The 27,533-nt window shown below is 40.2% G+C and overlaps 2 protein-coding genes across 6 annotated transcripts in view; one reads left to right on the top strand and one right to left on the bottom strand.

Moving 5' to 3' along the window:
* Window positions 1-20,247, top strand: part of fcho1 (FCH and mu domain containing endocytic adaptor 1) — a 47,203-nt gene extending 26,956 nt beyond the window's left edge. Inside the window, exons 5-27 of the mRNA XM_008415156.3 lie at window positions 76-217; window positions 319-471; window positions 1,244-1,348; window positions 2,878-2,976; window positions 3,825-3,921; window positions 4,072-4,189; window positions 5,197-5,221; window positions 6,939-6,999; window positions 7,614-7,804; window positions 7,948-7,972; window positions 8,922-8,978; window positions 10,311-10,362; window positions 11,232-11,356; window positions 11,720-12,721; window positions 13,633-13,739; window positions 13,824-13,989; window positions 14,681-14,795; window positions 14,888-15,043; window positions 15,557-15,689; window positions 16,365-16,561; window positions 17,613-17,677; window positions 19,307-19,474; window positions 19,797-20,247. Of these exons, the coding sequence (XP_008413378.1) occupies window positions 76-217; window positions 319-471; window positions 1,244-1,348; window positions 2,878-2,976; window positions 3,825-3,921; window positions 4,072-4,189; window positions 5,197-5,221; window positions 6,939-6,999; window positions 7,614-7,804; window positions 7,948-7,972; window positions 8,922-8,978; window positions 10,311-10,362; window positions 11,232-11,356; window positions 11,720-12,721; window positions 13,633-13,739; window positions 13,824-13,989; window positions 14,681-14,795; window positions 14,888-15,043; window positions 15,557-15,689; window positions 16,365-16,561; window positions 17,613-17,677; window positions 19,307-19,474; window positions 19,797-19,825 (3,388 nt within the window). The 3' untranslated portion in view covers window positions 19,826-20,247. The remainder of the gene's footprint in view (window positions 1-75; window positions 218-318; window positions 472-1,243; window positions 1,349-2,877; window positions 2,977-3,824; window positions 3,922-4,071; window positions 4,190-5,196; window positions 5,222-6,938; window positions 7,000-7,613; window positions 7,805-7,947; window positions 7,973-8,921; window positions 8,979-10,310; window positions 10,363-11,231; window positions 11,357-11,719; window positions 12,722-13,632; window positions 13,740-13,823; window positions 13,990-14,680; window positions 14,796-14,887; window positions 15,044-15,556; window positions 15,690-16,364; window positions 16,562-17,612; window positions 17,678-19,306; window positions 19,475-19,796) is intronic.
* Window positions 20,248-27,533, bottom strand: part of rfx2 (regulatory factor X, 2 (influences HLA class II expression)) — a 35,423-nt gene continuing 28,137 nt past the window's right edge. For all 5 annotated transcript variants that reach the window (XM_081606131.1, XM_081606132.1, XM_081606128.1 and 2 more), the window contains 8 exons: window positions 25,963-26,075; window positions 25,715-25,866; window positions 24,788-24,885; window positions 24,030-24,179; window positions 23,748-23,956; window positions 23,509-23,662; window positions 22,904-22,946; window positions 20,248-22,814 (listed from right to left, as the gene is read on the bottom strand). In XM_081606131.1, coding sequence (XP_081462257.1) covers window positions 22,705-22,814; window positions 22,904-22,946; window positions 23,509-23,662; window positions 23,748-23,956; window positions 24,030-24,179; window positions 24,788-24,885; window positions 25,715-25,866; window positions 25,963-26,075 — 1,029 coding nt within the window. In that variant the 3' untranslated portion in view covers window positions 20,248-22,704. The remainder of the gene's footprint in view (window positions 22,815-22,903; window positions 22,947-23,508; window positions 23,663-23,747; window positions 23,957-24,029; window positions 24,180-24,787; window positions 24,886-25,714; window positions 25,867-25,962; window positions 26,076-27,533) is intronic.

The raw sequence follows: 27,533 nt of genomic DNA on the forward strand, positions 1-27,533 counted from the left end.
TCTTTGTTAAATCTTTATTTTTCCAATCGTTAGTGTTATTTTTACAGAATGATTGGTTATCTGTGTCTTCCTTAGGACTTTTGCGCCCATGTGGGATGTTTTTAGGGTATCTTCTGACAAACTGGCTCTCTGCCACCTGGAGCTCATGAAGAAGATGAACGATTTGATCCGGGACGTTAACAAGTATGGAGACGAGCAAGTTAAAGTTCATCGTAAGGTAAACGTCTGGAATGTAAACATTATGTGTTGCATGTAGCCTGTTTTGTATCGTGCCCTTCATAAAGCCAAGACATCAAATGTGAACTGTGTGTCAACCAGACAAAGGAGGAGATGGTTGGAACGGTGGATGCTGTGCAGGCGCTGCAGGTCCAGAACGGCCACCTTCAGAAGTCGAAGGAAGGTTACCACACCAAGTGTTTGGAGCTAGACCGACTCAGGAAGGAAGGAGCACCGCAGAAAGAGCTGGAGAAGGTTTGCTGCCACTTTAGCATTTATTTCTCTGCCATTTGGCACAGGAGTGAGCAAACTAAAATAAAACATTTCACAAAATAAATTGAGATAATTAAACTGTGCTGCATTTTTCATCCTAAAGATTCAGAGACTTGAAATTTACCACATTTCCATTATCATTTGTGAACAGAGTAATGCCTTAATGTGGTTGGATTGCTAATGCTTTTCAAAAACTTTGAAAAGCTTGAAAACTAAAAAAAACGGATTGTTTTATGAATTTTCCTGCTTTGGATAAGTATGGAAAAAGAAAAGGAGGATATTTCCACACCTTATTCCTTCTACCATTGTCTAATAGTTCCATCCATACATCCATATCTCTCTTCCAGTTTTAGATTTTAAAATGTCTCTCTTTTGTAGTTATACTTAAAATTGAGCTAACTTGAGTCCTCAAAATTACCAGGAAATGGACGAGTACTATTACTCAGCTGTTGGTAATGTTCTCTTAAGCTTTGCATTTGTATTCGTCAGAGATGTTTGATCATGTCACATTATTGTTGACTGTTGTGTGACTACAATGCACAGTTACCTCCCTTGTCTCGCTCTGGAGCAAAGATCCACTGTTTGCAGACACCCAGCGTGCTACAGCTCAGTAATCACATGTCGCATTAGTTCACACTGAGTATTTCTAATTACAGTTCTGACATTGTCTCAATATAGCTGTTCTGTTAAATTTAATGTCAGCTCTGTGAGTCAGCGGCTTGAAAGCAGCAATTTTCTTTCTTCTCCTCGCTAGGCGGAGCTGAAGTCTAAGAAAGCAGCGGAGTCCTTTGCGCTGTGCATCGAGAAGTACAACCGTGTGGGAGGAGAGTTTGAGCAGAAGATGAGCGAGTCCGCCCAGGTCAGCGTTACTGATCGCCCTCCCTCTGATCTGACTTTTCATCCATTCCTCCTTCTCATTGGCTTCAAGCCGCTCTGTGTGGCGTCCCACCAGAACAGAACCCCGCTATCCCATCCATTCATGTACCATCAAACTGCATGGTGCCCCTGATAAAGGAACCTCAGCCCACCTAAACCCCCCGACTCCTAAACACCCACTTCCACATACACACAAGCTGTAAAATGCTCATTACCTTTAATCACTGCCTCTGTGCTTCCATGGTTACGGCAGCTGTTTCCATGGAAATATTTAACAAATCCCAATGAGCACTTCTGTGTTTTGCATTTGAAATAATGAATGGAGTCCTGGTGACCAATTAGTTCCTGCAATAGCTCAGAGGAGGAAGGTCTGGCTGTAATTATTAAGGTGTTTTTGTTAGACTAGAAAATATATAATTTGTTGCACTTTATTGAGCCCAGCTAGTTTGGATTTAGAGAACTAATTTAGGTTTTTATTTGTGTGTGCATTCTCCTCCTTGTTTTATTTTTAGGATGATTTGACATCAAATATTAAAGTGAAACTACAGGGCCTTAGAAGACACCTCATTTGACCTTTTTCCCATTTTGTCACTTTAAAAACCCAAAACTTTTATGTATTTTACTTGGATTTCATCTGTAGACACACAGGTTAGTGGATTATTGTAAAGTGAATGAAGAAAGGGGAACCTGTCATAAATTAAATCAAAGCTATTTGAGGGTGGTTGTGATCCCCAATCCCTGCAAATACAGAAGGTTCAGTGTACTTCCCATTTGATTTTATTACTAAATGTTGGGGTTAAAGAAGCTCCAGTCTTCAGTTCAAGCTACCACACTGGTAAACGATGGCACTCATTTTTAATAATTTTAGTTTTTACTGCAGTATCTAAACCAACCAAGCGACAAAATAAAAGCATGTCGCTGCATATGGCAACTATAGAGAAATAGATCTGGATGTAAAACTAAATTTACAAAAATCCTCTTCCGATTTTCTCACTGGTGGAACTTCCTGAACAAGAAAACATTTCTTATAGACTATACTTGTAAAACAAAGTAACAAAAGATCTGGCTGAGAGTACAAACAAATATAAATGTTCTTACATTTCTGGAAAAGGGGTCTTTTGAAAAATTTTTTAAAAATAAGTATTTTTTGCTTTCTCTTATGTGTTTCGGTGCATCTTTTACCATTAACAAGCAAAATGATGAAAATACTGATACTTGCAGTTATTGAAATATGTTTTTTTTTGGTTGAGAAAGTGAAATACCATGTGTATTTTTGCAACTTAGCACAATGACAGTTATTGTTGGATAACTGATCATTTTTCATAATAATCTTCTAGATTTCGAAATGCTTAGACGGCAAGTTCTCGTCTGTGTGCCTGTTTGTGACGATTATGCAAAGGCTGTTTGAATGATTGCAAATCAAACAAAGTTAATATGACGAGTTCAGGATTTTCTGTGGAAAATTTCTAATTTCTTCTGTGTGTTTTTGTGACTGTGTTCACGTATGAGCAGAGGTTTCAGGAGATCGAAGAGGCGCATCTGAGGCAGATGAAACAGTTGATTAAAAGTTACTCTCACTCCATAGAGGACACCCACGTCCAGGTGGGACAGGTGAGTCGGACTTCACGGCTTTGATGATGAAGATCCTGTTTATCTGGAACTTCGCTTTTCTGTCTTTCACTCCCCTTTGTACTGTAAGCATTTGGGATTCAGTCTTCAGAGTAGAATAAGTTATGAGCTGGATGTAGTATCATGTTTTGGTTCATTCTTTCTAAATTTTGTTGTTTTTAAGGCTTGGTTTATTGATTTAGCACAAGAAATGATGCTTGCTCTGTGAAAATGTGCTAAACTGTGGGAACAATAAAGGCATTTCAAGGTTTCCTCAGTGTATTATAAGATGTATTTGTGAACAGATGGAGCTCAAACTCAAAGATTAAACTCACAGCACCAGACTGTAGCTGTGGTAACAAAACAATCTCACTATAAAGATTGTTTTGTGAACTTTTACAAAGTAAACTTGCCAGCTCATTAGAATCTTAGATTAAAATTTTAAACAATTTTTAAAATCTGTGATTATTCCGTGCTGAAACCATTAAATCAAATGTCAGCATTGACATTTTGTTAGCGTGCAGCTGGTTGTTTCATTTATGCATTGGGCCGGTTCTAAATGTGATCAGCATCATATCATGTTTTTAGATCCACTAACTGATAACTTAATTTGGATTTAACTGAAGTGCAAATAATTAGTATTTTATTTTAATTTTACTTCTTGATTTGTTATTTTAAGACTCTATAGTTGTGAGTTTAAGTATTGTCAAGAATGTCTTCAAGTAAAACAATTGCCCAGTAATATGTTTACATTTCCTGTCAACTTAATATCTTTTTATACAAAACTATAGTGGACCGCCTCAGTGGGGCAAGCCTTGCATTCAGAGCTCATTTGTCACTTTGGGCTGTAGGTCCACGAGGAGTTTAAGCAGAATGTGGAAAACATCGGCGTCGACATCCTCATTCAGAAATTTGCTGAGCAGAAAGGAACGGGCAAAGAGAGGCCAGGTACAGTGAGCTCATTCCTTCTCCATCTACTCTGAATTAAGACCGAGCATAAAACAAAAAAGAAGAAAAAACTGTAAATTTTTTCTTTGTGGCAATGTCTACTTAAAAAACAATAGAAGGTAAAGAATAATTTGTATTTTTTGCCTGTAGCTTCAGTTGGTTTTGAGGAGTACATGGCAGCTTTGACCCCTGAAGGCGGGAAAAAGCCTCGAGCAAAAGCCTTCAGGATCCCAGGGCTGGGCAAGAGGGACAAGGAGCCGGACTCCACGTGAGTTTGTGCAAACTAAAAGCCGTACAGGAAAGGAGGAGTAATGGCTAGGTCAGATATAGTTCAAAGGAACTAGATCACGATATAATGAATAAGTAACCTGCTTATTTCCAGTTTTGAGTGAAATCAAGTGAAAGGAGCAATCATTTACCAGATGTTTGGTCTTAGCTTTGCTGTGTTTCAACCAAATCAGGCAAGACGGAGATTCAAAGATATAGATGTATATAAAATGAAGACACCACTGCACTGAAAACCTCATGGTTGTTCCACCAAATATTGATTTCTGAGCTCTTCCTGAGTTAAAACATTCGTATTGTTGTTTCTAAATTAATATGAACTTGTTCTCTTTGCATTATTTGAGGTCTGATAGCACTGCATCATTTCCGTTATTTTGACCATTTCTAATTTTCTGCAAATAAATACCAACTTTTGCTTTGAATTTTGGAGACATGTTGACAGTAATTCATAGAATAAAAGAACAATGTTGATTTTACTCAAACATAAACCTATAAAAAGTAAAATCAGAGAAACTGATCTTTTTAAGTGGTTTCTTAAATTTTTTCCAGAGCTGTACATCTCATGTAAGTGTTGACATCCATCGGCACTTTGATTTTTAATGATTTATTGCATGAACAGACTTATTTACGTGTGATTAAATTGCATTTCTTATCTAAAAGAAACATTTTAATCTCAAAATTGTTGTTGTGTTTTGAGAGAAAATATTACATGTGTAATGGAAATGCAGCTGTTAAAGTTTTATCAGGCAGCATATTTTCTGTCAAAAAATAAGACACATAAATCTTGTTTTCCTTTCTCTCAGTAAATCAGAAATGAAACCCCTGGGTCAAATCCCCAGGTGTCGCCATATGTCAGCGATTTTTAGGTTTATCAGAAACTCAGCGGTGTTGCACTTCCTTCCTACTCACTCCCCTCATCTGCTCTTTACTTCTGGCTTCAGACTAAGCTGAAAGTAACACGTTTTCTTTTTTTTCTTTCTATATTTGCAGAGATTCAGCTGTCCCAGAGGCACTGGTGAGTATTTGACATATTTCACAGCTAAAAGCTAAAAAACAGACTCTGTTGCTAACCCTATCCTAGATACCAGATACTCTGGTGTTTTGAGGGCGTGAAATCTATTACAACAGTGTTTTTGTCCAGAGTTTGGAAGGGAGGGATTGTGTGTGTGTGTGCTTAAATAACAAGATGGACGATGTGGGGTTTCCCAAGTTTATTCCTGCACTTCTGAGAACTTTCTAAGATTATCTTGCCGGGACAGTGGAAGTGAGTGTGCACACGTGAGGAAACGTGTGTACGTGTTTCCCTGCATGCAGGACCGTGTTAAGAGCAGTTAGTGTGTGAAAGGGCTTTGGACGTTGCCAAAAAATCCACCTAACAGACGGATGATGAAGGAGAGAGTAAACAAAACGTCTTTAAACTGCACCGTACCTTTCTTCACTGCTAGATTTTGTCATAAGGAGTTAAAGTTTTAGACTCACTTTCATGATCAGTTCAACATTTGGATATATTTTTATGCATTCTATGCATTCTTGAAACAGTGGACAGGCAAACAGGTTCTAATTATGGAGCCAAAACTACAGCACATAATTTTCTAAATAGTAGTCAGCCTGTTTGAATCTCAGAAAGCCTCTTTTGTTCACTTTTTAATGCTTACTAATGATTTTATCTAATGCAAAGCAAATGCAAAGATGCAATGTAAATTTAGATGCAAAATACCTTTGAAAGTAATCAGTGAGTGTAATAAACGATGAGAGATCGTTTATTACACTCACTGAGAAAACCAACGTCAGAGCTTGCACTAACATTTACCATGCAGGAAAAGTCGTGACTGGCAGTTTCAGTTATTTAATTTCCAATTTCTGTAAACATAAGACAGTTTTGATCAAAGTAAGCAAGCATAGGAAAGCAAGATGCAAGATATTCCATCACATTATTTCAGTGCCAACTGCAACTTTGCAGATGCAATGATGTGAAATTATTTCTTTGGATATTTCTCATACTTTAATGGGACGAGAGATGAAGATGTAAATGTTTATTGATACATATTGTCACATTTTTAAAAAATAAACTTGAATTTGCAATTTTCAAATAAATAAACAAATATTAATAAACAAAAATAACCAAGTAGACCTTAATAAATAAAATGTGCAGTTTTCAAATAATTTATTTATTTTTTTACACATTTGTTAAACGTTGCTCTTACTGTCGTCCTAAAGCCTTAGAAATAACTTTGGGACCGTCTCCAATGAGATAAATGTCACTTTGTTTCTCATCTGTTCCTGAAGAGTGAAGTGGTGCAGTGTTGGTTTATAATCTCCATTCCTTTGGATTAGACCATTCTCTCTGAATCAGATTCTGACAATTTAACACTCAGATTAATCAGCAGTAAGTCAGTTTCTACAGATTGACTTATTGAAATCTGTATTTTCATATGGGTCAGATTTGAACTTTTCTTTATTTGTTTAATATACAGCTTCTAAATAAATGAGTTAAATTACTCTTCCAGCTTCAGGACGCTGCATTGTTTGAGCTCTTACTCAGATCCTGTAAAAGTCACTGACCCACACTTGAGTTAAACTCTGTTTGCAATCGATGTATTTATTCAGTCGTTTCTCAAATGAACGGCTCTCTGCAAGCGCTGGACTACGCCATGTGACGATATGTCTGTGTGTCTCTGAGCTGCTGTTGCTGTCTCTCCCAACTGTCTCTGTGGTTATTCTTGTTTTTGCAGAATTCACCACTGGAAGTAGACGACGAGGGATTCGTCATCCGAGCTGACGGCACTCAGAATGATATCCTTTTGTCCCCCAACTTGAATCTGATATTTGTTGATGGAGCAAAAGATTAGGGTGATTGCAAAGAGGCCTTACTACCTCAAATCCTCTGAGTTCGTCAAAGATGAATCATCAAAATATCATTCAAAAATCTTCTCACCCATTATTTGAAGGGTTTAAATACGCATTTTTCCAATGATTATTTAGAAAATAAAGTTATTTTTTGATACTCATTGGTTTACTATCTTTAAAAAATATATCATCCCATTTCCTATTAAAATTAAACTTTTTAAATTAAAAATAATTTTAAATCTTCATCAGCCTGTGAATTATATCAATAACGTTGAGCTTAAATGTATTTTTTGTTTTGTTCTTTAAAATGTAATCTTTTTCCTTAATGTCACAGACTTCCAAACTACCTATTTAATATATAATACACAGTTTAGTTTTTGAAAAAAGAATTGAATAGATCTGTTTTGACGCTGTCAGTATGTTATACGAAATATTTCCACTTCTATTCTCAATTCAAAGGATATTTTAAACAAATTTTCGGCTTTCTGTCAAAAGCCAGTCTCCATCGTTTCGCAGCAGCGTTTGCCATCTGAGCTGCTTTTTCTTGACACTTCCTTTACGCTGCTCTGAGAAGGAGGACAACTTCTACTCCAGCGATTCAGACTTTGACGATGAAGAGCCGAAGAAGTTCCACATCCAGATCCGACCGGTAGCCAGCAGCAGCCGCAGCAACTCTGTCGCCACTGAAAAGGAGCTGAAGGCCACCGTGGGAACGTTGACGCTGCCGCCCAACAGAGGAACGAGGCAGCAGGTTATTCCTGAGATCTGCTGCATTTATACATTTTAGAAGAGAACAAATTCTCAATCTTAGATCTGGCACAGATGGAGAAATCCCATTAATTATTTGACTTTTAAAGACTTTTTTGTAAAGTTTGTGCTGTTTTTTATTTCCAGATGCTTGCAAAGCGGCATCTCTCCAGTAAGTTTAATTCATTCACTTTGTTTCTGAATGTTTTTAATGTTTAAATATTTAATCTTCCTGCAGCCTGCAGTGCTTTGAACAAATAATGAAGAGGAAAAAGCTTTCCAAACCAGCCTCATTAACCTCCTTGCATGTAATTATGGAGGAATTTTGACCAATTCAGCCTTTTGGAGCAAGCTACATGTTTGAGGTCAAGCCACAGCATCTCTAAATTCTGACTTTGACTAGGCCAGTCCAAAACATTGATTTTAGAAGGGTTTCTATCCAATCCATTCACTTCAGTTCATTGCATTTGCTGCAGAAAATAATAGTTGGCCATTTTCCTTCAAGCTTTTCTGGTAGAAATCAGAATTTATGATTTAATTATTTACAGCAAGTCGTCCAAGTATAGAAATGGCAAAGCAGCCCCCAGACCATGACTCTAACACCGCCATGTTTGTCTGCAGTAAAAACTATTATAAAGCAACAAATCTACAGTTTGCTGGACTCCTAAGACCATATAAATGGCCTTGTAACCCTTTCCAAACTCGTAGATCTCAGTTGCTTTGTTTCTAAAATGTTCTTAAACTCCTTTAGATTGGCGCTAACGAGTTTGGCCTACTTCGTGTTGTCAGACAGGTTCCATTTAAGCTATTCAAGACTGTATGAGTCTGTCATTATTCGGACCCGAGTGTGACTTTTGAAATAAAATCAAAAATATGTTTAATTAGAGTTGATTCATAAAATTACCAGGCTGGTTTGGATTGACCTAAATAAATAACAGTGGAGAATTTAAAAACTCTGATTATCTTTGCATGGAATTGAGACTTGTTTCTTTATATGAAACATTTATGAGTGACAGAAAAACAAAAGCAGGTTAAGTACTTTCACTGTGAGTGTAGGTTAATTATAAACTGTGTTTGACTGAGCGCCTCTGATGGTTAAATGCTCTGCTGTGTGGTTACAGGAAACTCCAGCGCCGCTGCAGGCCGATCAGAAGACAGCGAAGCCGCCTCGCATCGAGGTGAGTCGGCGGTTTCCGACTCAAACCGAAACTGCAGCTCAACTCAAAGTGAAATTATGTTTGTGATGCCGGCGACTTCATGTTAATCACCTTATGCTGGGAATGAATAATGTGTATAAACAAAGAAAATTATAAACAAGAAAAAAGATACATTTCTTCATTTATTTCTATTCACTTACCAATATTTTAAGCAGATTTTATTTCAAAGTGACCTTGATTTGATTTTGTTTACAGCTTTGTGGAAAAGTCATAACTAATCTAAAAACTCATTAATGATGTAAGTAACCATGGTTTTAATAGACTTGTCATTTATAACCAGCAGTATGTGGATTCCCAGTTTAAGGAGACCAATCAACCTAAATGCTTTTGGACTGGGTGAGGAAGCTGGAGTACCTGGAGAGAACGCACACATGCACATGGAGAACACGCAGAAGGACAGCATGCTGGGATGTGAACCTCAGACTGTCTTTCTACCAGGCAGCAGAGCCCACATCAGAAATATGCATATCAGAAACAATGTGTTCAACATTATGGGGTCAAAGCTGCAGGAGGAAGATTTGAGAAAACCGTGGACAGAATCAAGATTTTAACAAGCTGCACTAGACCCCAACCTCTTCACAGCGCTTCCCCGACAGCGGAGCTTCCCGAGAACTCAAGAAATGGCTAGATGTCCGTTTTTTTTCTTCCAGAATTCAGGGTTTTTTTTCTCAGAATTAAACATTTTAATTTTGACTTTTTCAGAATTATGACTTTAATCTCAGAATATGGACTGTTTTATACTCAGAATTCTCACTTGATCTCAGAAGATTGTTCAGAATCCTTTTTTATATTTTCACTGGCCTTCTTCGGTAGAAACCAGTTCTTCTTCTCTCCATGTCATTTTTCAGCAGAACCCTAGCAGAGAAGCCTTCTCTGCCCCCCACTGACAGTAAATCTCTTCATTAGCTGACCTTACACGAGCCGCTCCACTCCAATTAGTCGCAGGTGAATCAGCTCGTGCTCTCAGGCCTGATTGATCACCAGTTGGGTCGTTATCTGTCAGCAGGTTAGGCGGCAGTGGGAGGATGCGTCCTGCCACTGCAGGGAGGGAGTCTCTCTCTCTCTCTCATAAATCCGGCAGCAGCAGATTAATATTCCTCCTCGACGCGAGGAGTTGGTGCAGCTCAGTGACTCCAGACTAAATCCTCATATTTATCGTAGAGGAACCGACTGATGGGTTCTTCCCTTGTGCCGCCTCCTCTCAGCGCTTCGAGGAAGATTGCTGATTAATACTGATTAGGGAACATCCTCTGCTGTGAGTCAGATTATCTCATGTGTGTCCTGTCTCTGCAGACAAGGAGCAGGAAGGCCTACGCAGGTCCACCTCCAGCACTGATCACAACAGGTGAGAGGGGTCTGCCTTTCGCCTCATTGCTTCGTCTCCTCTTTGTGTGCATCTGCTTGCAGGGCAGAGAGACGCATTTAGAGGTTGAGCTGCGTCATTAGTGGCCTTTTCAGCAGTCTGAAGCTCTGCAGGTTTTCACCTTGGCCTCTCTGCATCATTCATTTATTTTTATCCATCATGGCTTCCATGCTCAGTAGGTCGTTTTTCAAATCCTTATTTCCCGTTTCCTTTGGAGGTCAGACTAGAAAAAAAACTTTTTTATAAAAAAAAAAAAAGCATGTACACATTTGGGCTTAAGAACAAAAATATGAATAACATTTTATTATCTTATTATAATTAGGGCTGATTTAGTAATAGAGTAGTCTATCGGTTATTCTGATGATTAATCAAATTTCTGCGTTCTGTAGTGGCTACTGAAGCTAATAAAACAAATTTATGAAAGAGAAAATGCTAAAAAAACCAGCTCAGTTCTTTTTTTTATTATTCAAGAACACTTTTTATTTCTTAAAATGCAACACACTTTAACACTTTATTTGAAGGAGTTTATGACAAATAAACATGATGCAGTACAAATCATGAACATGAAGGAGTCTTCATGAATGTTTGACTGGTGACATGAAGTGTCATTTGATAAATAATGATGCAGTAAACTTTGCATTAAAAGTAGCATTATTTACACTTCATTGCAACAGTCATGAACATTCATGAGCACTCCTTCGTGTTATGTCAGATTTAATTCAGCGTCATGTGAGTGTTAGACACACCCCTTCAAAAACAGATGATAAATGAAACATTTCACATTAACTATTAAAAATTAAAAACAAGCTGAAATTGAGGCATGAGGTATGACTTTGCGTCTGCTCCGTCAGGTTGGGTTCGACGGCGTCGGGTTCGGACAGCCTGTTTGGTCCTCCGCTGGAGTTGGCCTTCAAGTCCAAAAGCTTTGACAGCCGGGATCAGTTCAGAGAGCAGAACGCGTTTGGTGCCTCTGAATGTAAGAAGCTGATTTCATCTTTGTTCACTTTGGCATAAATGAAGAACAAAGCAAATTAATATTTTTACTTTATAAGAGTCGCACAGTAATAATAGTTTAAGGTTATGAGGCTTTTATAACATTGTACTGTTACAAAATATGTAAAGAAATATTGACTTTTAGATGTTTTTCTCACTTTTTTTGCATAATTTTGGAACATTGAACCAACCATGCAGAGCCATAAAGTCTAAATATTGTAGATTTAAAGTTTTAATGTGACGCATTAAAATACTTTAAACTGTGAAACACTGGAGCCTAAGAGGTTTTGATGGTTGACCTGCTCTGGTGCTGATTTGGTCTAACATGTTTTATTTTCCATTTTAGATGCAGCCTTCTCATCTGATTCCTCATCACCAGAGAATGTTGAAGACTCCGGTTTGGACTCGCCGTCCCATCAACCTCTTGGTCCGTCTCCTGAGCTGGCAGGCTGGGCCGCCTGGCCACCGATGTCGCAGACTAAAGAACAGACTCAAACGCTGAGCCGACCCGCCGACCCTTTCCTCTCCGCTTTCCACGACTCTTCTTCTGGCCGCAGCTCCAACTCGCAGGACACCGCCGCTAACGTCTGGTCTGTCGCCTCAACGCGCCCATCGCGGGCGCCTCCAGACACGGACCCTGGATCTGTTCGGTTCCCGGCTTTCTCCCAGTCGGAGTCATCGGTGTGGAACTGCAAACACATTCCCACAGACGACCCGTTCTTCGCCAGCTTCGAAAGGATGCAGGAGCCGTTGAACCTATCTGACGCCTGGACCCGCCTGCCGCCACCACGCTATTCCCAGGAAACCAGAGGGAAGGACCCGTTTTCTGTCTCCATCACCGAAACAAAAACTCTCCTGCCCCCTTCTTCCTCCTCCTCCTCTTCATCCTCCTCCAATCGTAAAGATCGAGAGAGGAAGCGAGACCGAAGCCTCCCGCCGCCGGTTACGTCCGACGACCCATTTGCCATCACGATGATCGGGAGTCCAACTCACCAGTCGTCGCTGGCTGCAGCAGCTGGGATGATCCCGTCACACAGCAGCAGCAGACCGGGAGTCGACGCGGCTTCAGCTCCGCCGAAGAAGGAGCTGACCCACTGGAAGTCTGTCCACAACCCGTTCAGCGACAACAGCTGCTCCAAGTCGCAGGACGGAGGCATAAAGATGGAGGCAGGAGGGGGAGGGGAGCGGAGGAAGCACCGGACTTCAGAGAATGAGCCGCGGCGGAACGCCCCTCCTCTGACCCGGCATTCGGGACCTCAGGAGGATCTGTGCTTCTCCACGGACAAAGACGAGGACTGCCTGGACCTCAACACGCAGATGACGACCTGCAGCGTCGGCTCACACAAAGGTACCGAAGTTTACTCCTCTTTAATTCAGCCTGTTAAGAAAGTCAAATAGAATATTTACATGATCACTACATTCTGTTTTGCACAAAATCATCCTTGCATAATCAGATTTTAAGCTCCATTCAGAATGAGCTGTTTCAGAGCGTCTTGTCACTTTAAATCCAAATAATCCGCTGCTGGCCACGCCCTCAACTCAATATTTACACTCACACATGAGAGAATGGCTGCAGACCAAAATGGCTAATGAAAAGAATTAGTGGAGCTTCCTGCACAACCAACATGAATGCAACTAGTGGCTTCTGGATAGTAAGTAAACAACAAAACACTTGTCTTTTCCAGCAGCCATTGTGAAGTGCATAAAACCAGCTGACAAAACACACTGGGGCTCCATTTGGGTTGCCAGGTGATGGGCAGAACTCTGCTGGGGTTGCTAGGTGATGGGTGGAACTCTGCTGGGGTTGCTAGGTGACGGGTGGAACCCCTCTGGTGTTGCTAGGTGACCGGCTGTGCCTGCTGATTTAGGATGTTACTTTTGGAAGGTTTTTGAAATGGCTCATTTTCCAGACACTTGCTGCCAAAAAAAACCAAACAACTGCTGTGTGTTATTTTGTGTTTTGTTTTCTAATTTGGTTTTAAAGCGATGGAGCTGTTTTTAGAAGGAGTACAGACCCAAATTGAAGTATTAAACGTGAAAATATGAATCTCTGACTTACTTTCATCAAGTATAATGTCTGATGTTGAGGGAGCTGTTCATGTTTTACCTCACTTGAGAAAAATGCCTCATTAAACATGTTGGACCTCAACAGAATGTTACATTTCTTCATTTTATTTAAGCAGATCAACCTTTGTTATATTTGCTGCCATTTTCTTTGGTATGCCTTTGTTTTCAACTCTTTATTTTTCTACCCCAAAGGGTCCAAACATAACTACAGGTCCGACACGACTGAAGTGGTTTCCGCTGCTCCTCAAAGAGCGACCCGGTCCAAAAGGTCGTCAGCACGACTCAGCGGCAGCGAGCGAGTGAGTCCCTCTCATCAGCTCTATCTGACTTATGAACGAGGACCTTAAAGATGGCGGCCATCATGTTGTCCCTCTGTGTTTCAGTCCCGGTCTCTGTGTTCGTCTCCTCTGCCGGAGCTCAGCCAGTCCCTGACGTCCTCCTCATCCTCCAGTCCGAGCGACTGGGGGGCGCAGAACCGAGGGCCCAGTCCGGCCAGGGTGGGACAGGCCTCCCCGCTCCCTTACCAGCACCAGGACCAGCAGAGACAGAGTGAGTTCCTGGTCACTATAAACCCTAGTTTATGATTTATGTAAATGAAAAGGACAAACCCTATGTTTTACTTTGCTGTAACAAACTTCAACTGACTTTAAAACACAAACATGCAGCTGTATGGAGGTAAATTTGTCTCAATATTAAAGAGGCAAGTGGAAATGATCGATGTGGCTCTGTTGGATTCTGTTGGATCCAGCTGCTGGGCAGAGCCGCAGGTCTGAGAGAGATGGTTCCTCAGATGTGTTTGGGTAACAATAGGAACATTCAATACTAAGCAAATTTACAGAAAAAATTCAAAATTTGCTCAGAAACATAACAATAGAACCCTAAATTGTCTATTTAGACAGTTAATCCGGGAAATTTCTTTTTGATTTTTGGAGGCTAATTACATTTTAAGTCTCCAAAAAGGATGGAAAGTTTTTTTAGTTGCTGTAATGTTAAGAAATTTGAAGCAATGTCGTAAAATAACCTTTAACATACAGTTTAGATTATTGCTCTCATAACTCGAGCCAGACCAGATCTTTGATTAGGAATCTGTTGGATCTACGGATCAGCTCCACAGGTCAGCTAATGTCTCCAGGATTGGATGTGTTAAAAGCTTTAGTTTAATTAGTTTGAGTTCATTCAGCTAATCTTTAACTGTAAAAAGTCTTTTGAATCCTAAACCTTTTCTACGTCCTCTCCACAGTGCACCTGTCCAGAGGACCAAGCCCCATTTCCCTCAGCACGCAGGACGCCTGGCCGGTCGCAGCCGCCATAACAGAATACATCAACGCATACTTCAAAGGCGGACAGCACAACCGGTCAGCATGGTGACATCACGATGACGTCACGGTAAGATTTTATTAGTTGGTTAAAGCAGGATGAGCTCACCCTGTTTCTGGTTCTTCTTCAGATGTCTGGTGAAGATCACAGGGGATTTAATGATGTCCTTCCCAGCTGGGATCACTCGGATCTTCACAGCCAACCCGAACGTTCCCGTGCTCAGCTTCCGGCTCGTCAACATCTCAAGGATCGACAACTTCCTGCCCAATCAGAAGCTGCTCTACAGGTCAGTCGCCATCAGGTGGACCAAAATGCAAAGTTCTGTGGAAATGTTGGTACCAAAATTAAAAACATTCATATAGGATCCAGAATTTTTTTTAAATAATTGAAGATTAGATAATGTGTCCAAAAAATGTTTTAAAGTTTAAGCTGTCACAGCAGAAAGTAGACATAAGAAAATAAAAGCAGCAGAAATGTAAAAACAAGAGAAAAAGACAGTACAGTGTAGAAAAAAGACCATTCCTACTATAATCTATAATCTAATGTCACCATGCTGACCGGTTGTGCTGTCCGCCTTTGAAGTATGCTTTGATGTATTCTGTATAAATACAAAAATATGTGTGCAAAAAACATAGACGTGCTTGTATAAATATATATACACGCACACATACTCAAGAGTAGCGATACTTCATGATAAAATTACTCAAGTAAAAACTACAACATAGTAAAAACACTACTAAAAGTAGATTTAGTTACTCAAGCAAATGTAACTAGACACTGCTCAAACTCTGCTTTGCAGCGATCCATCGCAGAGCGACCCGGACAGCAGGGACTTCTGGTTCAACATGCAGGCTCTGCAGCTCTACCTGCAGAAAGAGGCCGAGCTGAACCCCCAGGCTTCCTACTACAACGTCGCCGTGCTCAAGTATCAGGTCCGAATTCACTGATTTACTCATTTAGTTTTCTGCATGGACCTCAAAGGTTATGTTTCCTGAACCAGTTTAGGACAGATCTATGGGTTATACTAAACATGTTCATTACATATTTTGGACAAAATCATTCTTAGATATTTTGAGCTCCTTTCAGCTGTTTTGGGGCGGCTTGTCGCTTTAAATCTAAATAAGCCTCTGCTGGCCACGCCCCCAACACTCACACATGAAAATGGCTGCAAACACATGCACAATTACACAACAGGACATCTTTGAAAAGTATCAGTGCAGCCTCCTGTACAACCAACATGAATGCAGCAAGTGGTTTCTGGATGGTAAGCGAACAACAAAACACTTGTCTTTTCTAGCAGCAGTAAAACCAGCTGACCAAACGTTCTGGAGCGTAGCTTGGGTTGCTAGGTGACAGGCTGGGGTTGCTAGGTAACGGCGCAGTGCCTGCTGAATGAAACTTAGCCAAAACATTACCTTGTTGTCAAAAACGCCTGGTTATTTTTTTTTTTAAGCACTTTGGTTTTCTTTTGGAAGCAGTTGAGATCCAAAGGGAAGGGGAAATGTAACTTTTGCATAAATGAGATATAAAAAGAAGCTAAATGGGAAAAACCTCCAAAAACTAATTTTGAAACGCTTTCTCATTGTGAACCTCTCCGTTTCCCTCAGGTTTCCTCTCAGGATCCGGGTCGAGCGCCTCTGTTGTTGTCGGCGGAGTGTCAGCGCAGCGGCACGGTGACCCGGGTCTCCCTGGACTACCACTGCTGCCCCGCCACGGCGCCCTCCACCCAGCTCACCGCCGTCCAGGTGCTGCTGCCGCTGGACCACACCGCCACAGACCTGCAGTGCCAGCCGCCCGCCTCCTGGTGAGCAGCAGCGATTAGGGACAAAAACAACAACCTACACGATTTTTATCTTTTGATCCCATTAATCCTGCAAAAACACAAAATCTTACCAAGTATTTTTGGTTTAGATAAAACAAGACTGACTTGCATGTAACTTTTCAGCAAGATTTAGTACATTTTTTTAAGTCAGTTATTTAATATTGGTTTATTCGGCTGATTTATTTCACTTGAGACATTTTCCCATGTTGTAAATTAAACTTTTCATCAATGTTGTTTTAAGTTAATTATTAACTTAAAACAAGATCATATTTCAACAAAACTAATTTAAAGATAACTCTTTAGTAGGATACAAGAGCCTGTTTTACATCCTTAATTTCTTAATATTGATGAAAGATGTACTAGCTCTACTACAAAATTATAGTATCAGTGGAACTAGAACTTTTTAAAATAAAAAATAAGGAATTATTTACTTAAACAAGCTCCTATATTATGCTGAAATGTTACTTTTAAGTTAATTTTGTCTCATTCTAAGTGTACTAAGATATTTTCACTAGAAACTAGACTAAGAATACTTGGTAAGATTTTGTGTTTTTGCAGTGTAAAGAGCACAGACATGTTTACTTGCTCTGATGGTTCAACAAAAACAATGTCTAAGCAGCATGACAGCATTAAGGCTGTTTAAAAATAATGTGTCCATAAAGAAGAAAAAAACTTTTAAGCTTAATTACAGATTTTTAGAAGACAAAACGTGGATATTGTCTGATGTTGAAAAGTCGAAAGTTTGCCGGAAAAAAATGACAATTTTCCATGATTAAAGGCATACATTTATTGAAACTACATTGTAAAGTCAGAAATGTGTAAGAAAAGAAAATAAGAAATGCTAGAGTCCCTCTAAGATTAAGAGTAAAAAAAACTAGTTCCAATTTTTGTCTCTAGGAAGTTTTCACATTCAAGCTCCAGTTTTTCTCTTTTTGCTGATTTAGCTGATACAGGAATTTATTTTGTTTCTGAAGATGCTCACTGTCTCTTCATTTATCGATCAAAGCTCATTGACGCTCCTGGTTGTTTGCAGGAACGCTGAGGAACGTCGGCTGCTCTGGAAACTTCCAAACCTCTCTCCAACCAATCACAGCAAAGGTCAGAACTCTGCCGGCCAATCAGAATCAACGACTCAGAAAACATGAAGCTTTTTCAATTTAACACGTGTAACATTAAGAGGAACAGAGAGATGAATCTTCCATCCATGTATTCTTCCTTCCTTTAAAACTTCCTCTGTAGATTTAAATCAGGATAAATGTTGAATATATTCAGTAGATTTATAATAACTTCCCTCATTTCTGCCTTTTTTATTTAATTATTTAAGCCGCTTTCTTTTTATTTTTTTACGATTTCTCAGAAAATAGATGAAGGAAATTTCAAAGAGGCATAAATAGTCAGGAGATAAAAGTGTTTTGTTTTACGAGCCAGAAGCGACAATGAAAGGTTTTGCTCTCGTTTAAAAGCGTTTTCCTCTTTGTTTACGACTGAAGTGGTTTCCTTTAATGCCGTCTGACAGCAGCGAGCCGCTGGTTTATGTTTCACCGTCTGTCTTGTAAACAGAAGCAGGCGGGTTCTGTGTCTGCAGCTCATCTGAGATTTTCTGTTCCTCCAGATGTCAACAAACAAAGTTTAGTTTTAGATCATTTTGTTTTTAACTGTAATCGCTGTTTGTTGATTGTTCCTCTTTAGGCCCAAACATAGTAACTTCTGCTTCATGATGAAACTTTCAAGAATTACAAACTGTAAGGATATAGTTTAATTAATTTGTATAAATTGTATTAAGGTCCATATTGTCTAATTTAGTTAATAATTAGCTGGCGCATACAAACAGAAAAAAATGCAGTTTTCTAAAATAACTTACTCAGACTAGTAATTTAAACCAGAACCGTACAAAATATGTACATTTTGCATTTAAATATAATAAAATAAACCCTTTGCCTGTAAATATGTTCTGCCCAGAGCTCCTCATTAACTCTTGGAAAGCTTTTTGTTTCACCTGGATTAAATTACTTTAAAAAAAAAAAAATCTCTTATTAGGCTCCTTTTTCTATCCAATATTTTTTTGTTTAATAAAAAATAATCAACAAATTTAGGCAATAAAATGCTTATTTTATTTTAAAAAGGGACTGAATTATTTTCATTTTTTATATATATTTCTAATATTGTATAAAAATAACAAATGCATTTTGAGTCATTTTTAAAATGGCTTAAAATAAAAAAAAATACTTCAAGTAAAAATGTATTTGGTAAAAAAAAGTCTGCTCAAGTTACAGATCAAATTATTAATCATTTAATATTTAAAATCATATAATCAGACAAACCAAAATATAAAATTAAGTGGAAAGTTTATTTTAAGGACCAAAATGACAATTTATATAACAAAATCAGGCAAAATATAAACTGCAGTGTGTTTCTGGTGAATGTTTGGTTAAAACATGTTTGTTCTTCATTCACTTTGTATCCAACTCCACTTAAACAGGTAAATGAAAAATCTGGAGAATATGGAGACATTTTTTATCCTATTAATCAATAACTAAACTAATCGTTATTTGCAGCTAATATGTAAAACTGAGTTCTCGAGCATTAAATTCAGAGCTTAGCTCTTAAAAAACAAAACCAGATTAAATCTTCAGAAGGTGAACCCGCTGAGCTTCTCGTTTTGCTCCAGGATCCTTCGTTCTCCTGAATGGATGGTGGTGAGCAGAGTTTTGTGTTTGTGTGTCCCAGGCTCCGGGACGCTGTGTGCCAGCTGGCAGTGCCTGGAGGCCCCCCACGGCCCTCCGCCCAGCCTGGCCGTCCAGTTTGTGGGCTCCGGGACGTCGCTGTCGGGCATGGACGTGGAGCTGGTGGGAACCCGGTACCGCATGTCGCTGGTCAAGAAGAGATTCGCCACAGGTGATTCTGAAATCACATCTGCTGTTACTTCTATATGCTCATTTAAAAATAGTAATACTAAATATCAATCTGATTAAATTGAACTCTATCAAGTATTTGCTTTCTGGTTTTGTTGCTGTTTTTATTATATTTTATTAATATTGATGCTGTCGCTTTAAATTTTGACTGAACGGTTTCATCTACTAACTAAACTAAAATTTAATTTTATGCTGAGTTGGGTCGGTACTGACGTGGTCTCACTGGTCTCTACTGGTGTATTAAAATACATTTTATAATCTGTTGTGGTGCGTTTGATTTTAATCTGGATTCTTTTGCTGTACAGGGAAGTACATGGCCGGCTGCTCCCTGTGACCCACCAGATTCTGATCGGCTCCTCGCTGCTGCATCAAACTCAACGTTCAGTCGTGGAGGACACCGTGCACTTACTTCTGACACGTCCTGCTGTTTTAGGACCAATGATTTTCTTCTTCTACTGTTTCTCTCTGTTTGTGGTGTGTTTTCCTGGAGAGAAACGGTTTTTACTGAAGCTTCTTTGTTCAGACTGTTGTGTTTGGATCGAGAAACTGGAAAATAAGCTGCATCTCTTTATGTAAATTCTAAAAGAATTAAAAAATTAAGCTGCTGCCATGAATTTAGGGTATTTAATTAATGTAAATACTGTATCTTTGTACCAACATTGTGATCTTCTATCAAACTGTCGAGCAGAAACTTGTTTTAAGTAGAGGTTTTTGTGATGTTCAAAATTGATTAAATAAACAAATGTGCTTAAACCATTTGGGTTTACAACAATTTATTACACTTTGTGACCAAGTACAAAATACAGTGAAACTATGCAGTTTATTACAGACAATCATCTGTCCTTAGGCTAGTTAAAGTGGAGTCAAGAACAGGTTTAAAAATACACAATAAATTCAGTATACGTGTGAGAAGAAACTAGTTCAATAAAAAATAATCTAACAGCTTTACAAAACGTTACACAGTACACATAGAAATAATTTTCCTCCAAAGCACTTTAAGGCAAATTACTGTGACAGGCACAAGTTACTAAAAGCCTTAAATAACTTAAGACTCTTGTTGCTACAACAAAATCATCTGAGGGAAAATAAAAAATAATTTCAACACAAAAATTCCATCAATTCAGATTAGCTCATAAATAGGATTTTTTTTGTTTTGTTTCCAGACACCTTAGTTTACTGCGGCGCCACAGTAATAAACCGTTTTACACATTTAACATCAGGTTGGGAACAGATTCGTCTCATTCAGCTACACAGCAAAGCATTTCCTTCTGACGCAACGGCATCAGAGAGACGAGGCATTTTCTACATCATATAAACAGATTCATCACGTTTTCTGAAATGACGCGCTGCATTTCCTATTGGAACAGAACAGAAGACATCAACCGAGCCGCAGCGTGAGGTTAGAGGTTCTGCCGGGCCGGGCCGAGCCGGGCCGGGCCGGCTCCGCTCCACATTTTGTCAACACGGATTGTTTGACATCCTGCCTCCTTTCTGCTGATTAATCTGGAATATTTCCAACTCCAGAGCGAGTTACATGCACAGTCCCTTGCAAAACTATTCACATCCATCATCATTTTTTTACTTTAGCAAACGGAAACATATAAAAAAAAAATTTCCACAAATAAAAATCTGAAAAGTTCAGCATGGATTTGTATTCAGCCCCTAGATAAAGTCCAGTGACTTTAATCAAATTATGTTTTAGTGAATGTGAAAACTAATCAGCATAAATTCAGCTGTTTTGTGAAAACCTGAAACCTACCAGGACTTGAACATCTGAGCAAAGAAAGAATTAGTCATGTGATCCACATGTTTGACCTTGAGAAAGTCGAATTTCAACGCGCCATGTAGGAGAAAACGGCAACGATATTCTATTCAGATTTTTTTTTTTTTAAAAACACCTGCTCTGAAATACGGCGATGGCACCATCATGCTGTGGGGACTGTTGACATGCAGCAGTTACAGGAATCGTTTAGATCAGGGGTGTCAAAACGTCTCGTGACGGGCCAGAATCCCACTGCTGAAAATACTGTGGGGTCATGCTGTATTTCCAACTTAAAAACACAAAATAATTGTGTTTTAAGTTTTATATATTTATATTTATTTGCTCAGCAATGAATTAAAAAATCAAAATGTTAATGAAACAAAGCAGCTATGTTTTTGAATTGATAAAAAGAAGACGGGTTCCTGACTTTGTTTATTTCTCCAACAAAAATGAGAACTTGTATTAGCCAAATTTAACAGATGAAATAAAGTGTTAAATTTGTCAATGAAATCCTTAACGAAAAAAAACGTTCAAAAGTGACCACAGTTTAAATTGTTCCACAAACGGCCCCCGGGCCACATGTTGGACACCCCTGATTTGGCTCTAAATATTTTCATATTTAAATCATTCTGAGAAAAACGACTTTAATTTTCAGTCTTCGGACGAGTAAAACTGACGGTGAAATCAGGGGGACTGATTACAAACACCACTGTTTTCAGATTCTTCCCATCTAATAAATGATGAACTCTGAGTTGGAGTGAAAACTTCTGCAAGGCAACAGGCTTTTTGTTGAACCATCTGGAGAACAGAACAGAAACGTTGAGGTAAAAATCCAGCTTTTCCAAACTCTTGGCTGAGCGGGAAAACAAACGGGAAAGTCCTTTGGGTTCCTAGGCTGCATGTTCTTACTTCCTCTGACCCATTTCTTTTTTTTATTATTATTATTATTATTGTTTTTTACCGTGCGTTTGCTACCAGGTGCAGCAGAGGCATCAGGGAGAGAGAGCGAAGGCGCTCTGAGCGTTTTGAGGTTTGAAGACGGTACATTCATACTGCGGTTGAGGCACAGCTGAGGGACAGGTCCACATCCGTAGCGGCGATTTCAAAGTTAATCTAAGGCACTCAAAGGACACTATGGCACAACGAACTCGGATTTAAAGAAAAAAAAATAATAAAACCAAAAACAGATGGAGCACAAAAACGCCACCGTTTAGAAGTTAAACATCCAATATGAGAAGCTACTGCGCAGAAGAAATTCACAGTCCCAACAAAAACAGAAAACGACGAGATCTGTTACACCCCTGTGAAACGACAGCGAATAAAAACTGTGTGTGTGAGAGGGGGGGGCAGGTTGGGGGGTACACCATCTTTATAAACACTTCTACTGCTTCTGCACTCTTCTCTATTTACATTGCACTCGTTCTGCTGCTTCCGGTCCGATCAGACCGGACTCACATTTCCTGCAGAGGGTGGCCTATTTCAATCCTCTCCCTCTTCACCGCCGGCTCGGTCGGAGCGCCGTCGCCGTCCAGGTTGCTCATCTCGTCTGAGAACGACGCATCTGAGGGAGAGGAAGAGGATTCTCCGTTTTCGTCTGCCCGTTAAAACGCGTTGCTATGGCAACCGGGGTTTCAGAAAACAAACGCTTACCCTTCTCCAGGAGTGACGGCATCATGGAGCTCAGGTCGCTGAACTGGAAGTTGAGATTAGAGGGAGAATTTGTAAACAGAACAAAATAACGAGACTTTAGGCTAACGGTGCTTTGCTAACAGTTTTTAAACATGTTCTAGTTGTTCACATCCTGACGGCGTCTAATGTTTTTTACTGGAATTATGTTTGACAGCAAACCAAAGCAGCACAAGTGGCATGTTTTTATTTTTATACCTATGGCTCCATGTGGCAGAACGATAGAAAAATCAATAGTTATGAAAACTTCAGCATGTGTTCCAGGTGGGGCTGTGCGATCTGGAACACAGGCATCATCATCATCATTAAAATCTGATAATGCTTTTAATCAATTTAGTTTTCTTCACTTTTTTCCTTAAGAAAATTTTTACCGACATTTGACTTGATATGAATTCAAAGTCAAAATAAATAGAAGCCATCTTGTCAAACGCAGACGGTAGTTCTTGGTTTGCTAACGTCACTATGGAAACCCAAAGAATGTATTGATGAAAAAATAATCCTAATTTTCCACAAATTAAACAGGAACTTTGATAAAAACCGATTCATCTACCCACTCTGATCTGTCTTACCTCTCCCATCACAGCTATGGGAGTTTCTCCGGTTGCCTGGGCAACGCGGTGCTCCACCAGGTAGAACATGTACTCGTCGTAAAGCAGGCGGATCAGATGGAACGAGCCGAAGCTGGCGGCGCTGCGCAGAGTCAGGTCTCTGATCACCATGGAGCTGCAAGCAGAGAAACGAATCGTTACTCATCGTTATTTTTCGTTATTCTGGATTTTTAAGGAACGGCCTCGGCGCCGCGTCGTACCTGTAGAAGGACCACTTGAGCAGGAACTGGCGGGCGGCTTTGGGGAAGCTGGGGCTCCCCTGGTGAGGCTTCAGGACCTGAGAGACCACGTTGTCCAGCCAGGTGGCCCACTGGTCCAGGGAGCTCTGCTGCTGCAGGGTGACCTTGAAGTCCTGCTCCAGGCGCTGGACCACGCCCTCGTCACACTGGCAGACCCACGACGCCTGCTCCTGTTGGACAAACCCGGGGTCGGTCAGAGGGGAGCCGCGGCGGGCCGCGGAGCCTCCTGGGGGCGGAGCTCACCTGGACGTTGGCGAAGTCCACCCTGTTGAGGTCGGAGAGCATCTGGTTGATCTGGGAGGTGTTCTGCAGGACGGCGCGGGCCGCCTGGGCCAGGTGGTTCAGACTGGTGTAACGCCTCAGAGTCTGAGCGAACGCACTGACCACGGCCACCTGCACAGGAAAACACGCAGCGACTCAGACATGAGGAACCAGCTGCTGAAACAAAACTCAGTAATCGATCATTGAGACTCAAAGAAAGAACATCTGCTGAGAGAAAAACAAACATTTCACATTCAAGATAAAAAAAAAAAACCTTGGTCTGTAAATCTGTAATACGCAGAATTAACTTCAGATTCACCTCCTTTAAATTCTGCACAAAAAATTCTATTAATCCAAATATTAATTGGTTAAATGAAAAAATAATCAACACATCAGCTATAAAAAAATATATATATATTTTTTAAACTCTTTTGCAACAAATGATCAGCGTTCACTAACTGAATGCAAAGTTCTCGCATTTTATGTACAATACGTTTATTTTGTTATTTAAAAATGAAATTAAGTTATTTGTTTACAAATTTTAATGCATTTCTAATTCTGTATTAAAAAAAGGCTCAAGTGGTCAGATGAAAAATCTGAAGAAGGTATCAGTTTTCTTTCAACTGATTAATCATCAGAATAATCAATAGTAAAATAATCGTTAGCTGCAGCCCCAGCTGTAGTTAATATCAGGTCTAATTACCTAATAATCAACGTAAAATGTCTTTCTGGAGATTTACCTTGGTGCGAACAATCTCTTGTGGGAAGCTGGTCATGGCGGTCGTCAGCCAGCCCTCCAGACTCTTGGCGAAGTTTCTGATGGCCTGAGTGAGAGTGCCTGAAGAAACAGAGCGGCCTGGATTACCGACCGGGGCTGTGACAGCAGCTGCAGAGACGGCCTCCAACAAACGCAGAGTCACATCGCAAAATGCCAAACTAAACTCATCATCACAGCATCAATATGTGCAGTAAGATGGGAGGATTTCGTGGACGCATTTGAAATAAAACAATCTGCTTCCTGATTGTGCGTTTGTCCAGTTAGATCGACTTCCAGTGTCTGTTCTTGTGAGCTGAAGCTCAGCGAGCGTTTGGACATCGTGATCACGGGAAAGAGCGAACAGCTACATGGAGGTCAGGGAACGTCCCGGATTTGGAAAATATTATCAGCCTTCTGGAAATTTCAGAGCTAAGCTGAGGTTTCTGTGAGGAATGACCCAGATTGTAGTTAAGCTTTCTAATCTAGGAGCGCTAATCCCTCCTAGGAGATGCTAAGGAGTTTAAAATAAAAATTTGCTATTGAAACATAATCAATGAAAAATTAATCAACAATATGATGACACTTAACAAAATGAAATGTTTCAATTATTGACAGTGTTCTATGATTGTGTATTTTTGTGTTTTTATGACCTAAAGCACTTTGAAAATAAATGTCTTGATGTTGAACCGTGCCATACAAATACAATTTTATTTGATTTAAGTATGAATTAAAATGTCCGCCCTTTTTGTCTTTTCAAACAGTGAAACCTTACAAACACAGTGCGACATCATCACTGCATCACTTAAAGCTGCTGATTATAGTCCTAAAGAATCTGATAAAAAACAATTTCTACCAGCAGGTCAAAGGTTAATCAGAGCCTCTCTGCTATGTGATGATAAAAGCCACTGACTGGGAACGGGGCGCAGCACGTCGGGGATGAGGATCTCCACCAGGGCCTGGTACAGGATGTGGTCGCAGCTCCTCATCCATAGCCGGACCGGTTCATATTTGCACAGAGATACCAGCTTCTCCCTGGGAATCACTCGCTCCAGGTCATCATCACTGCACAGAACACAGAGGAACAAAAGCAACGTGATGCTGCTGCTCTGAACTCGGGTGGGTTGAAACCCACAGAGAGCCGTTTCCGTCTGATCCGACCTGCTGGGGATGGTTGTGCTGCCGTCACTAGATGGCGCTGCTGCATTCCAAAAGTTCTGCCAGAAATTCTCCACATAGTGGAACTGCAGATTCATCACCACATCCAAAGTAGCCTGCAGGAGAGAGGGAAGGCAGGGAAGGAGTGGGGAGGCGGGGGGAGAAAACACACAGAGCTGAGCCATGGCAACCAGACACACAACAAAGTTTCTCCAGGCAGGCAGGCAGGCAGGCAGCCTCAACCTGGGTCCTCCTGGTTCCACAAAAACCCAGCTCTCTGCACATTAATCATCCACAGAGTCCATTTGGTTTCAGTGCTTTTGTGAAGCAGCTTTACAGTTTCGTCTTCCTGCTCTGAGTGACCTGAGCTCACCTGGAACCTTTCTTTCCTGTTTCCTGTGCTTGAGTTATGGAGGCAGAGTTGTGAGCTTGTCGGTGAACGTAAAGGCAGCAGAGGTGAACTGCTGCTGCTGCTGCTGCTGCTGCAGCTGCAGCGTGAGTGACAACCTGATTCTACAGAGATCACAACTTTATAACGTACTCAGGCCAGATGAGTCTCCTTCAGGGGGAAAAACTCCCAGATATCATCTGTTTATTTAGTTTTTATCTGCGTTACTAAAGTGCCCAGAACACGCCAAGCCTCCTCTTCCTCCTCTTCTCCTCTTCCTCAGGGCAGCACGGTGAACGCTTGCAGCAGGATCCGGTTACACGGCAGCGTAAGTCTCGATCACATGATATGTTTTTGCTTCCTCTCCGCCCGTCACCATGGCAACCGTGTTTACAGTTGCCCCCAGCAACAGGTCAAACACAGAGCTTCCAAAACAAAAGGAAGAATTCCCCATTCCCTCCAAACGAGCACATTCTGCCTTCCTCCAAAGCCAGCGAGCGAGAGAGACAGAGAGCGCGCGCGCGCGGCTCGTCCTGCCTCGCAGCTTTCTATCGACGCAGGAAAAACAACCCGACAACAACAAGCTGAAAGACTGTGGAGGAGAAACAGAGTCGCTGACGGAGGAGCTAAACCTCTGAGATCCTCTGCCTTCACAGAAATCAAAGCTGAGGTTTGAGACACGAGTGTTTTTACACCAAAACGCTTCACTAAACTTCTATGGCTTCAAGCCCGGCCAGGAAAAACTGTTGTGTTACCATGACAACAGGAAGAGGAAGGGAAAAATCAAAACAAAAAACAGGTACATCTCAATACATAGGATTAGGCCTATGTACGGTATACACGGTAAAGACTATAATTTGTACCAGAAATTATTGGGATAAATGATAATGTTGTTTTAAGATGATTTTCAAGTATTATAACGATAATGAGATAATAAGTTCTCCCTCTGAAAGACTAAAACTTTAACTTGTACAGAATATTCCACACTGAAACTGGAATATAACCAAACAAAAAACAATAAATGAAGAGGAAATGAAACCCACACATAAGTGAAACCAAAAATAAAATGAATTATAAAGTCTCTCTGAAGAAAACTGCACTTCACAAAACAATCAGAATGGAATTTATTAAGATCATCTTAATTTGTCATGTGATTAATTGATTTATTGCTTTTATTGGGAGAGTC

This window comes from Poecilia reticulata, chromosome 4 (genome assembly GCF_904066995.2).
Source record: "Poecilia reticulata chromosome 4, P_reticulata-male-v2, whole genome shotgun sequence".
NCBI classification, from domain to species: Eukaryota; Metazoa; Chordata; class Actinopteri; order Cyprinodontiformes; family Poeciliidae; genus Poecilia; species Poecilia reticulata.